The 12699-nt window shown below is 41.6% G+C and overlaps 2 protein-coding genes across 2 annotated transcripts; one reads left to right on the top strand and one right to left on the bottom strand.

Moving 5' to 3' along the window:
- Positions 1–1762: 1762 nt before the first annotated feature.
- On the bottom strand, positions 1763–2618 carry LOC135790918 (uncharacterized). The gene is made up of 2 exons (XM_065301202.1): positions 2328–2618; positions 1763–2234 (listed from the first exon to the last, which is right to left on the bottom strand). Exons 1-2 carry the CDS (start codon positions 2396–2398, stop codon positions 1763–1765), a joined length of 543 nt encoding a protein of 180 aa, XP_065157274.1. The 5' UTR covers positions 2399–2618.
- A 4839-nt stretch (positions 2619–7457) lies between these two features.
- Positions 7458–11256, top strand: LOC135790919 (uncharacterized). Its single transcript, XM_065301203.1, has 2 exons — positions 7458–10649; positions 10810–11256. The coding sequence occupies exons 1-2, from the start codon at positions 7458–7460 to the stop codon at positions 11254–11256; spliced, it is 3639 nt and encodes a 1212-aa protein (XP_065157275.1).
- Positions 11257–12699: the final 1443 nt, after the last annotated feature.

The following is a 12699-nucleotide window of genomic DNA, read 5'->3' on the forward strand; positions in this document are numbered from 1 at the left end:
GTACCAAAACCATCGCAAACACCTAAAGGACCAATTGAGAAAAAAACAGTTGTGCGTCAGTTTGCTTCACCACCTATTCCATCAAAACCAGGATTGGCAGGAGTGTTTCCCAATAAATATGTTGATAGAGCAATTCCTATCAATCGTTTGAAATCCGAAAATAAAGAGCTGGAAGCGGATTGGAATGATGAGGAAGTCAGTGAGACAATACCAGAATACATTAATACACCTTTCTCAACTCTTCCGAAACATATTCGTCCAGGAAATCATTACGATAGAACAAATCAACATCCAGGCAACGAGCAACATTCCGTTAATGCTTTATTAAAACCATCACAAATTAAAACTGATAAACAGCATCAACCTAAATTTGAACTTCCTGGATTAGTAAGACAAGATCAAAATCAATATTTGGGTCAAGCTTCACCTAATGCAAATAGACCAATACATTTGAGTCAAGATTTGCCAGAGTATATTAACACCGCAACACGAAAACCTTCAATATCTAGATCCATTCCTGATACTCACGCAGAAATAAACCAACCTTCATATTTAGAAGATGATATTCCAGAATATGTGAATACCTTTTCATCTGTAACCATTGAAGAACAACTACCTGAAGGACACATTTTAAATGATCCCAAACGCCGTCAACTATTAGAAGACAAACTTAGAATTTTCATCAAGCAAAGGGATGCAGCCCATCAGGAACATGCCGAACAAGAACCAGAATATTACGAAACTGAACACGATTTTGAACTTCGGAAAGAAGTAAGTCAGTATGATAGTAAGACTTCAGCTACGCCAGAGTCATTCGACTCGTTTGATAGATCAGAACAATCGTCTCCGATTGTTGTAAATGAACCACCTGAACTATTTAAATCTGGTGTTATCAGAAAAATTAAACTCAGAGACTCTGATACTCCTCCTGCCAACGTCAATGCAAATGCAATCCCTGAACCGCAGCCGGTACAATCAACTTCTGGAATTAACACAACTCCGCCACACGTTCAAAATATTTATGGAAAATTGCCTTCGATTCCTAATAACAAGCCTATAATACCTCCTGATGATGGAATATCTGCAGACACACCTGATGATAACGAATATGTGATACCGGTGACGCTGCTAAGACGCCTTAGTACGTAATTGAGAAGAATAAAATTCTTCAGGAGGTAAACTCTGTGAAGCAGTTTCAACATTGAACAATAGACCAGTAGGCACGTTTTTACTCAGGCATAGTAAAACACACCTGGGGGTTCTTATGTTTATCGGTGCGTCCATGGTGAATCACGTACCAATTTGTCACGACGACTTCACTGATGAGTTTTTCTTGGCATCGCAACCAGGTACTACAAATCCAAACAAGTTCAAGTGCATGATGAAATTGTTGGACTTTTATTCGCGGTATCCGATTACTGCAAATGATAAAATATTGCATCATGAAGTCAATAATATCGATTAAAGTATACAAAACCAAGTATTCCAAGAAAAAAATATTTTCAAATGCGTGTGAAATCTCTTTTATCTTTCCAATTTGGAGTACTGGGCAAAAATATCAACAAAATATATTTGGTGAATATACATACTCTATTTGGGTTTATCTTACGATATGATAAATTAAACATTCCATTAAAATTCAAATGTCTAAACATAAGAATTAAAACTTAACACTCTTCTACTCCTGCTTCCTCCGCGGCTGGTTATCTGTTTTCACAAAATACGAAATATAAATCTGAATCTAGGTTACTACCGACTAAAATCACCTTTTATACAATATGTATAATTCTGATTTATCTTGTACCTCAGTTTTGGTAGCAAGCATGACACTACTTGCATCAGAGTCAGAAACATTTGAGCTCATAAAACTTTCCACATCTGTGGTCAACTCAATTAAATCATTGTCTAGTGTTAGTGAGATATACTTATGGCCCCTATCTTGTTTTTTGGCTGGCAGTAGTGATGATGTTGATGTAGATGATGCAGATGTGTTTTGTAATAAGTTGAAATCACTTGATTCACTTGTAAATCCATCACTATCACCAAGTCCATCAGAGAGTATAAAACTGGAGTTTATTGCTTGGACGGATTGCACTGATATCAAAGGCTTATCCTTTGCAGTTGATTTCTTACTCTCCTGTTGCAGAAGCAGCTCAGCTGCTAGCTTTTGCAGATCTTCCACAGAGAGATTCAACCCAGAAGATAGAGCATCACTCAAGGACAAGCAAACTAACCTGAAAAAGCAGCATTTAATTAAAATATTATTAAAGAATTGAACCAGAACATAATAGTTCACATATTTTAACAAATAAACTGTTTGTACTCACCCTTTAGGTGTTTGAACCAATATACCATTACTAAGCAAATTATTTGCTTCCTCTACAGATTGAATGTCCATTTTTGGTGTTGACTGTGTTCCTAGAGAAATTTTAAAATCATATTGCAGGGCCTCTTATCTAAAAAGGAAGGCATGGCACAATATTTAGTACACACTTCTTAGAAGGTTAAACTCAGGTAAATATTTTACAATGACTGGAATGGAGCAATTTTGTAAATGAAACAGCACTGACAACCAAATGGACCGAACAAGCCAGACACTATGCCATAGATTATAATATGTGCACTTACCCATGTATATGTACACTTGGTCAGGCCCCTGTCACTTAAATGCGAGAAAGACGCAAGAGTCAGCGTGTGTGTCGGGTAATTTTAGTACCTCTGGGTGGCGCTGGTAGTTTAGTTGCACGACAGCTGTTTACCGTTTGTGTTGTTATCATATGGCTACACTACGCAACTATATTGCAACCGTTGCGACTAAACTTCTCTGTAAATATATGTTCTCTGCAAATAGCGACAACATTGAGTAGTTTTCTGCAACACGGAGTTGAAGGGGGCTGGTTCTAACTTTCGTTCTCTTCTTTGTTTTAGCAATCGTTTTCGAGTTCCGATCGCATAAACTTTAGCGGAGCATCTAGAGATGTAGAATTAAATTCTCCGTTGGGTTGTACTTGTCTGTTGTAGTAATTCGACCTGCAACCCGCGAAAATTTGCATAAAAAGGTGATTTATCGCTTTGTCACTTTTTTTCGAGAAATATTTGTATTTTTACAGGTTTGTACGCGATCTTGCCGGCTCAGTAATTCAGCTCGGCCTCGAAAGATGCGAAATTAAATTCTCCGTCGGTTTGTTTTGTTAGCGGTAGAAGTGACTCGTGCGCAGTTACGTGTATTATCTTGAGGTACCCAAAAGTAACCTCAGATGGCGCAATAATGCATATTTTCGCTAAAAATATTCCTGCGAGTGAAAGTCGACATATCCAGTTGTTGTGTAGTAAAATAATATTTTGGAAGTTAGTGCGAACCATTTTTATCTTCAGCAGAACACGAGGGGCGGCTGTTCTACCTGGTAAATATTATTATTTAAATAATTATGGCAAATAAGATAATTTTTAAGGCAAAGTTTGGGTTCCTCCGGAACTCGGACTCATTTCAACATTGTTCAAAATTGTATAACTAATGTTTTGTTTCTTCTTTATTTCAGTATTTACTCGCATTTGATTTACTGTGTTCGATACACTGGTGAGTGAAATTTTTCATGGTTCATAGTATCTATTTTTCGATTTTACGGTTTTCCTGCAACTAGAGAATACTTCTTTTTGCGGAAAGTTCGGTCAAGCATTCCGCAGAAAATTTGAAAATGGAAATTCATGCTTGAAAATTCTTATTTTAGCAAAACAGCACGTTTTGAGCTTTAATCTGCGTTTTAACGCGTAAAACAGCATAAAACGACAGAATTTTTATTATTCGTTTTTTATTAATATTGCTTCTATTTGAACGATTTCAACGATCTAAAATGCTTGAAAATGTTTATTTTAGCAAAACAGCACGTTTTGAGCTTTAATCTGCGTTTTAACGCGTAAAACAGCATAAAACGACGAATTTTTTTATTATTCGTTTTATTATATTGCTTCTATTTGAACGATTTCAACGATCTAAAATGCTTGAAAATGCTTATTTTAGCAAAACAGCACGTTTTGAGCTTTAATCTGCGTTTTAACGCGTAAAACAATATAAAACGACGAATTTTTATTATTCGTTTTATTAATATTGCTTCTATTTGAACGATTTCAACAATCTAAAATGCTTGAAAATGCTTATTTTAGCAAAACAGCACGTTTTGAGCTTTAATCTGCGTTTTAACGCGTAAAACATAAAAACGACGAATTTTTTATTATTCGTTTTTTATTAATATTGCGTCTATTTGAACGATTTCAACGATCTAAAATGCTTGAAAATGCTTATTTTAGCAAAACAGCACGTTTTGAGCTTTATTCTGCGTTTTAACGCGTAAAACAGCATAAAAACGACGAATTTTTTATTATTCGTTTTTTTATTATCTGCTTCTATTTGAACGATTTCAACGATCTAAAATGCTTGAAAATGCTTATTTTAGCAAAACAGCACGTTTTGAGCTTTAATCTGCGTTTTAACGCGTAAAACAGCATAAAAATGACGAATTTTTTATTATTCGTTTTTTATTAATATTGCTTCTATTTAAACGATTTCAACGATCTAAAATGCTTGAAAATGCTTATTTTAGCGAAACAGCACGTTTTGAGCTTTAATCTGCGTTTTAACGCGTAAACAGCATAAAAACGACAAATTTCACGTATTCGTTTTTATTAATATTGCGTCTATTTGAACGATTTCAACGATCTAAAATGCTTGAAAATGCTTATTTTAGCAAAACAGCACGTTTTGAGCTGTAATCTGCGTTTTAACGCGTAAACAGCATAAAAACGAACGAATTTTTATTATTCGTTTTTATTAATATTGCTTCTATTTGAACGATTTCAACGATCTAAAATGCTTGAAAATGCTTATTTTAGCAAAACAGCACGTTTTGAGCTTTAATCTGCGTTTTAACGCGTAAAACAGCATAAAACGACGGAATTTTTATTATTCGTTTTATTAATATTGCGTCTATTTGAACGATTTCAACGATCTAAAATGCTTGAAAATGCTTATTTTAGCAAAACAGCACGTTTTGAGCTTTAATCTGCGTTTTAACGCGTAAAACAGCATAAAAACGACGAATTTTTTATTATTCGTTTTTTATTAATATTGCTTCTATTTGAACGATTTCAACGATCTAAAATGCTTGAAAATGCTTATTTTAGCAAAACAGCACGTTTTGAGCTTTAATCTGCGTTTTAACGCGTAAAACAGCATAAAACGACGTTTTCATTATTCGTTTTTTATTAATATTGCGTCTATTTGAAAGATTTCAACGATCTAAAATGCTTGAAAATGCTTATTTTAGCAAAACAGCACGTTTTGAGCTTTAATCTGCGTTTTAACGCGTAAAACAGCATAAAACGGTGAAATTTTTTATTATTCGTTTTTTATTTATTAATATTGCGTCTATTTGAACGATTTCAACGATCTAAAATGCTTGAAAATGCTTATTTTAGCAAAACAGCACGTTTTGAGCTTTAATCTGCGTTTTAACGCGTAAAACAGCATAAAAACGACGAATTTTTTATTATTCGTTTTTTATTAATATTGCGTCTATTTGAACGATTTCAACGATCTAAAATGCTTGAAAATGCTTATTTTAGCAAAACAGCACGTTTTGAGCTTTATTCTGCGTTTTAACGCGTAAAACAGCATAAAAACGACGAAATTTTTATTATTCGTTTTTTATTTTTATTGCGTCTATTTGAACGATTTCAACGATCTAAAATGCTTGAAAATGCTTATTTTAGCAAAACAGCACGTTTTGAGCTTTAATCTGCGTTTTAACGCGTAAAACAGCATAAAAACGACGAATTTTTACATTATTCTCGTTTTTATTAATACCTTCTATTTGAACGATTTTAACGATCTAAAATGGCGAAAGTACTTGTGCGAAACCAGCACGTTTGAGCTTTTAATCTGCGTTTTAACGCGTAAACAGCATAAAACGACGAAATTTTGTATTCGTTTTATTAATATTGCTTCTATTTGAACGATTTCAACGATCTAAAATGCTTGAAAATGCTTATTTTAGCAAAACAGCACGTTTTGAGCTTTAATCTGCGTTTTAACGCGTAAAACAGCATAAAAACGACGAATTTTTTATTATTCGTTTTTTATTAATATTGCTTCTATTTGAACGATTTCAACGATCTAAAATGCTTGAAAATGCTTATTTTAGCAAAACAGCACGTTTTGAGCTTTAATCTGCGTTTTAACGCGTAAAACAGCATAAAAACGACGAATTTTTTATTATTCGTTTTTATTAATATTTGGCTATTTGAACGATTTCAACGATCTAAAATGCTTGAAAATGCTTATTTTAGCAAAACAGCACGTTTTGAGCTTTAATCTGCGTTTTAACGCGCGTAAAACAGCATAAAACGGCAATTTTTTATTATTCGTTTTTATTAATATTGCGTCTATTTGAACGATTTCAACGATCTAAAATGCTTGAAAATGCTTATTTAGCAAAACAGCACGTTTTGAGCTTTAATCTGCGTTTTAACGCGTAAAACAGCATAAAAACGACGAATTTTTTATTATTCGTTTTTTATTAATATTGCTTCAATTTGAACGATTTCAACGATCTAAAATGCTTGAAAATGCTTATTTTAGCAAAACAGCACGTTTTGAGCTTTATTCTGCGTTTTAACGCGTAAAACAGCATAAAAACGACGAAATTTTTATTATTCGTTTTTTTTTATTAATATTGCGTCCTATTTGAACGATTTCAACGATCTAAAATGCTTGAAAATGCTTATTTTAGCAAAACAGCACGTTTTGAGCAGTGCGTTGAACTTATGTGTGTTTTTGAACTAGGTAATGTTGTTTTGAACTAAGTGTAGCCCAGCAGTGGCGCTATCAACTAGAGGGTTGTGATGAGGGGTTGTTAAGTTTGTTACTTGGTATAAAGTTTTTTATGTATTGCGTCGCCACTCATTACTTCCTGCGCGGCGCCGTGATGGAACCCGCTGAGGTATGAGGTGCAAAATAAAGAAGACCGTCGAGAGCATCTCGGTCTTGTTTCCATCGAATCGTCATCGTGAGTTATCTGTGAGTATTTTTGACCCTCAGTGCTTAGTAAATTGTGCGTGCCCGTATTTCTTGTGTTGTAATCTGTTCCGGACGCCATCTTGCTTAAGTTATACTCTGACTTCTTTGAACTTGCACTTGAAAATCTATTAAGTTAGATCTCGCGAACAAGTCCTTCGCGAGTTAAGTAACCATTGTTAAACAAACCGCGACAACCGCGTAAACATTTTGGTCCTTCGAACCGGATATTTGGAAATCTGCGACGTCTCACCGGGAGACGCAGAATTCAACAGTTGAACTCCATCTCTGTGTCCTAAGCTTAGGGCGTTGAGGCTTAACAGCGCGTCGCGACGTTTGGAGTTGCTGATTTGCATCACGTACAGAAAGTTGGCGCGCAACGATCACAATGGCCAGCAGCATCATTAAGCGCCGACAGAACGATAAGGAATGGCTGCTTCATCAATTAAGGCAGCTTCAGGAAGAACTAAAGACGGCTAGCGCGACCAATGCTGCAAGCGTATGGACGCTAAAGGGGTTCGTAGCTGAGCTTGAAACAGCGAACGAGAAGATGGCCGAACTGCATAAGGAATTAGCAGAACACGATGTGTGTATCCAAGATGAAAGGCTGCAGTTCTCCAGCGGACTTCGGCCGGCTATAGGCAGAGCACAGGCCATCATCGAAGAAGCGAGAACGACGTCGGGCGCAACCGCGGCGGTCAGTCGAAAGGCCCCAAAACTACCTGAGTTGGGGTTACCAGCATTCGACGGAAGGTTTGAAAAATGGCCCGGTTTTCGTGATGCTTTCACCACGCTCATCCACGAAAACGTAAGCATCGCCGAAGTCGAAAAGTTTATGTACCTGCGAGGGTGCCTGTCGGGAGAGCCAGCTTCGATTGTGCATGCGGTGCCATTGTCCGACGTCGGATACAGTACGGCCTGGCGACTGCTCGAAGAGCACTATGAAAACAAAGCGTGCTTGATTCGAGCACATGTCGATGCATTGCTTGACTTGCCTCTTACGAAGAGAGACAATCAGAGCAGTTTGCAGACTCTGCTCAACGCATTACGGAGCAACATAGCCGCTTTGAAGGTCTTGAAGCGCCCGGTTGAGCAATGGAGCGACTTGTTGGTGCGGATCATTGTCCGACGACTCGATGCGCAGCTACAGAAGGATTGGGAAATGTGTGCTCATAAAGATGCGGATGGAAGTAAGGTCCCAACCTACGAAGAGTTGTTCGAGTTTTTGCAAACGCGTTCACGGCAGCTAGCAGCAACACAAAGCAACGCAGCACCCCGGGAGACTGGCGACCGTTACCAAACACATGCTCGACAAGTGATGGTGACAACATCTGTTGGGAGTTGCGCTGTATGCGCAGGTAGCCACAGCACTAGAAACTGCCCCGAGTTCATAAACTTGACCGTGGACCAACGATGGCAAGCTGCAAGGGACAAGCGCATGTGCTTCAATTGTCTGAGGCTTGGCCACAACCTACCTAGATGCCCCAGCCGATCAACATGTCGCTCGTGTGGTAAGAAACACCACTCAGTTTTGCATTCGAATGTTACGAACACGACCGCGATCATAAACCCGCCCGTAAACTCTGTCGATGTCGTCGAGGAAGAGCCGGCTATTGAGATGTCGGAGGCGCAAGCAGTTAATTTAGCGTCTCAAGAATCGGCCGTGTTGTTGTCCACAAGTCTGGTAAAATTGATTGATTCCGATAATCGCGAACACGAGGTCCGCGCCTTGTTGGACACCGGGTCGGTGGTGAACCTGATCACCGACTCCTGCGCTCGTCGCCTCGGGTTAAAAAGCGTCGGCTCGCCAATCCCCCTGTCTCTCGCCGGTGGTAGCCAAACGCAATCAGATCGCTTGGTGCGCACCACATTGAAATCGCGCACATCGGAGTATACGACGGATATCCAGGCGCATGTTTTGCCTGCAATCACCGGCTACGTTCCTGGACGCAATATAACTACGGGATTAGCACGAATTCCTAACAAAATTGTCTTGGCCGATCCAGAGTTTAACAACGCAGCGCCGATCGAGTTGCTGCTGGGCAATGGTGTGTTGCCTAAACTTCATGCCGATGGTCGAATTGAGATCGAGGACTTAGTGTTGCGCAACACTAAGCTCGGTTGGATTCTGGAAGGAAGATGGCCCGGCGATGACACCTCGGAGGCAGCGATGGCAACCCCATTACCAGTCGCGCACGTGCACATAAGCGAACTGATTTCGCAGTTCTGGGCCGTGGAGAACCATACGTCGCCGACTGTTGAACCGGCAAGCAAGTGTGACAAACATTTTGCGTCCACTCACACTCGTGATCCAGAGGGAAGGTTTATTGTCGCGCTTCCGTTCGCCAAGTCTCCGTCGGAGTTAGGCAACTCAAGCGCTCGAGCGAAGCAAGCGTTCTTGGCCATGGAACGGCGCTTAACCCGGCACCCAGCGATGTACGTAAAATATCGAGAATTTATGCGCGAATATATAGACTTGGGCCATATGTCGGCGACCCGGGGAGACATACACACCGGGTATTACATGCCACACCACTGCATTCTAAAGGAGGCCAGCCTGACGACAAAGTTACGAGTCGTCTTCAATGCGTCAGCGCCTACAAGTAACGGAACGTCGCTGAATTCGATCTTGCAAGTGGGGCCCAAACAACAAGACGATCTATTCGCTGTGTTGTTACGGTTTCGGTGCCGACAGTTTGTACTGTCCGCCGACATCACCAAGATGTACCGTCAAATTTGGGTTCGACCCGAGGATCGTCAATACCAGCGGATATGGTGGCGTGATGACCAGACGCAGGAAATGCGCTCCTATGAGCTTCAGACGGTTACATATGGTACAGCGCCAGCCTCGTACCTGGCCATCAAGGCGTTGCGAGAAGCGGCCCGATCAGTAGAGGATCAATATCCTATTGGAGCAAGGGCGTGCTTAAAAGACTTTTATGTCGACGACCTATTCACGGGAACCGACACGAAGGAAGAGCTGTCGAAGTTGCGCCGTGAAGTAGAGGCGGTGCTGCTTACCGGAGGCTTCCGGCTGAACAAATGGGCCAGCAACTGCGAAGAAGTTTTAGCCGACATTTCCACGCTGCACCAGCGAGATGGGGTTATAATCCACGAGGCAGGGAATCCCATAAGCGCATTGGGAGTCCAATGGGAACCACGAGCTGACAGCATTAGGTATCAAGTGGATTCCAGTCTTGATACGCCGCGCACCAAGAGAGCGATGATTAGCCAAATATGTCGCATTTTTGACCCGTTGGGACTTCTTGGACCAATCATCATCATCGCCAAGATATTGATCCAAGAATTATGGAAGTTAGGCGTGGGATGGGATGAGCCGCTGCCGGAAGATGCAATGCGAAGGTGGATGACCTACCAACAAGCGTTAGATGGGATTGATCGCATTGTAATACCAAGGAAGGCTCTGCTTGCAAAGGGGTCAGAAGTGGAACTTCATGGGTTTGCCGATGCCAGCGAATCTGCCTTTGGTGCTTGTGTGTATCTAGTGACGGTGAAGGCAAACGTGCGTGTCGGGTCGATGCTGTTGTGCGCTAAGTCACGCGTCGCGCCGGTGAAACAGGTGACGTGGTGGTGGCGTGGAGTGGCGCTTCATCCCTCCAAGAGCACCTCACTTCGGCGGCTTGTGGGAAGCAGCCGTGAAAAAGGTCAAACACCACCTGCGTCGAGTAGCCGGCAACGCGCTGTTAACGTACGAGGAATTGAGTACGTTACTCGTGCAGATAGAAGCAGTGCTGAACTCTCGGCCTCTTACTCCCCTATCGGAAGATCCCAGTGATCTACAAGCTCTGACACCTGGACACTTCCTGATCGGAGAAGCCCTCACTGCGCCTCCAACTTCGGATTTGGAGCACTTGCCGGATAACCGCCTATCACGCTGGCAGCTGGTAGAAAAGTTGCGGCAAGACGTGTGGCGCCGCTGGCATAAGGAGTACTTCGTAGAACTGCATCAGCGAAGCAAGTGGAGATCGCCTGCCGTCCCCCTGAGTGTGGACCAGCTGGTGGTGGTACGCGAGGACAATTTACCACCGCTTCAATGGCGGCTAGGAAGAGTTGTTGCCGTTCATCCTGGCAAGGACGGCATCATCCGCAGCGCAGCAGTACGGGTTGGGGCCGGAATCGTTGATCGGCCAGTAGTGAAATTATCGCCTCTCTTTTCAGAACAGTGAAGTGCGCGAACGTGGAAAATAATTAAACGGGTCGTTTAATGGGGGCCGGTATGTTTTGAGCAATGTGTTGAACTATGTGTGTTTTGAACTAAGTGCAGCAGTGGCGCTATCTAGCTTAGAGGGATGTGATGTACTTTAAGTTTGTTATTTAGTATAAGTCTTTTATGTATTGCGTCGCCACTCGTACTTCCTGCGCGACGCCATGATGGACTGCTGAGAGGGTGCAAATAAAAGGGCCAGCCGAGAGCATCTCGGTCTTGTTTCCATCGAATCGTCATCGTGAGTTATCTGTGAGTATTTTGACCCTCACTGCTTAGTAAGTTGTGCGTGTCCATATTCCTTTGTGCTATAATCTGTTCCGGATGCCATCTTTATTAAGTTATATTCTGACCTCGTTGAACTTGCATTTGAAGTTGGATCTCGTGAACGAGTCCTTCGCGAGTTAAATAATAATCATTGCTAAACAAACCGCGACAACCGCGTAAACATACGGTATTGTACTCAATTCATCCAAATGTGTGTTGGGGGCGAGCAAGGTCAAATTTCTCGGCTACCTTGCTACGAGCGCAGGAACCAGTCCGCTCCCTAAAAAAGTTGCCGCAATCTGCAATTTCCCTCGGCTTTAGCACACAGTACTCCGCCAGTACCTAGGAATGATCAACTTCTACTGCAGATTCCTTCTTGGTGCCACGGACACCAAAGCACCCCTTAACAATCTACTCCAGAGCAACGTAAAAGGGAAACAACCAATTGCGTGGACCCCAGAGGTTGCGTTCAGCAAGTCCAAGGATAGTCTTGCACAGGCCGTTCTGATAATTCACCCGCATCCAGACGCACCGCTAGCCATCTTCTGCGACGCCTCCGACTTCGCCAAAGGCGCCGTATTACAGCAGCAAGTCGATGATGAGTGGCAACCGCTGGAATTCTTCTCTAGGAAATTGAGTCCAGCGGAAACCAAGTACGGCGCGTACGATTGCGAGATCCTAGCCATATATTCTGCCGTTAAACGTTTTCGGCAAATGGTAGAAGCACGCGAATTCATAATTTTCATCGACCATAAACCACTTACCTTTGCCTTCACACAAAAGGTGCAGCCATCATCTCCACGGTAGGCACGCCATTTTGACTTCATCTTGCAGTTTTCCACCGACATTCGTCACATCGCAGGGTAAGAGTACGTGGTTAGCGATGCGTTGTCAAGGATTGAGGAGATAACTGAAACTATCAACTATGAGAACCTCGCCGAGCTACAACAATTGGAGTCGACCAACGACACTGAACTTCAATTGAAACTAATTGGTATTCCCGGAACAATAACATCTCTGGTATGTGACATATACAATAGAACAGCCCGCCCGTACCTGACACCGTCAGTAAGGGCGGTAACAGCACGATTTGTTTGGCCAACCGTCAAAGCCGATTGTTGCCAGTGGGCACAGGAGT

This window comes from Atheta coriaria, unplaced genomic scaffold (genome assembly GCF_025399875.1).
Source record: "Atheta coriaria isolate IRGN ID8LTWV9N9 unplaced genomic scaffold, Caltech_Dcor_3.1 hic_scaffold_4_pilon, whole genome shotgun sequence".
NCBI classification, from domain to species: Eukaryota; Metazoa; Arthropoda; class Insecta; order Coleoptera; family Staphylinidae; genus Dalotia; species Dalotia coriaria.

Coding starts and splice junctions, on each gene's coding strand:
- LOC135790919 (XM_065301203.1), top strand. CDS start 7,458: ATGGCCAGCAGCATCATTAAGCGCCGACAGAACGATAAGGAATGGCTG. Junction 10,650..10,809: donor GCGTCGCGCCGGTGAAACAG/GTGACGTGGTGG, acceptor TTACTCGTGCAG/ATAGAAGCAGTGCTGAACTC.
- LOC135790918 (XM_065301202.1), bottom strand. CDS start 2,398: ATGGACATTCAATCTGTAGAGGAAGCAAATAATTTGCTTAGTAATGGT. Junction 2,235..2,327: donor TTGGTTCAAACACCTAAAGG/GTGAGTACAAAC, acceptor CTGCTTTTTCAG/GTTAGTTTGCTTGTCCTTGA.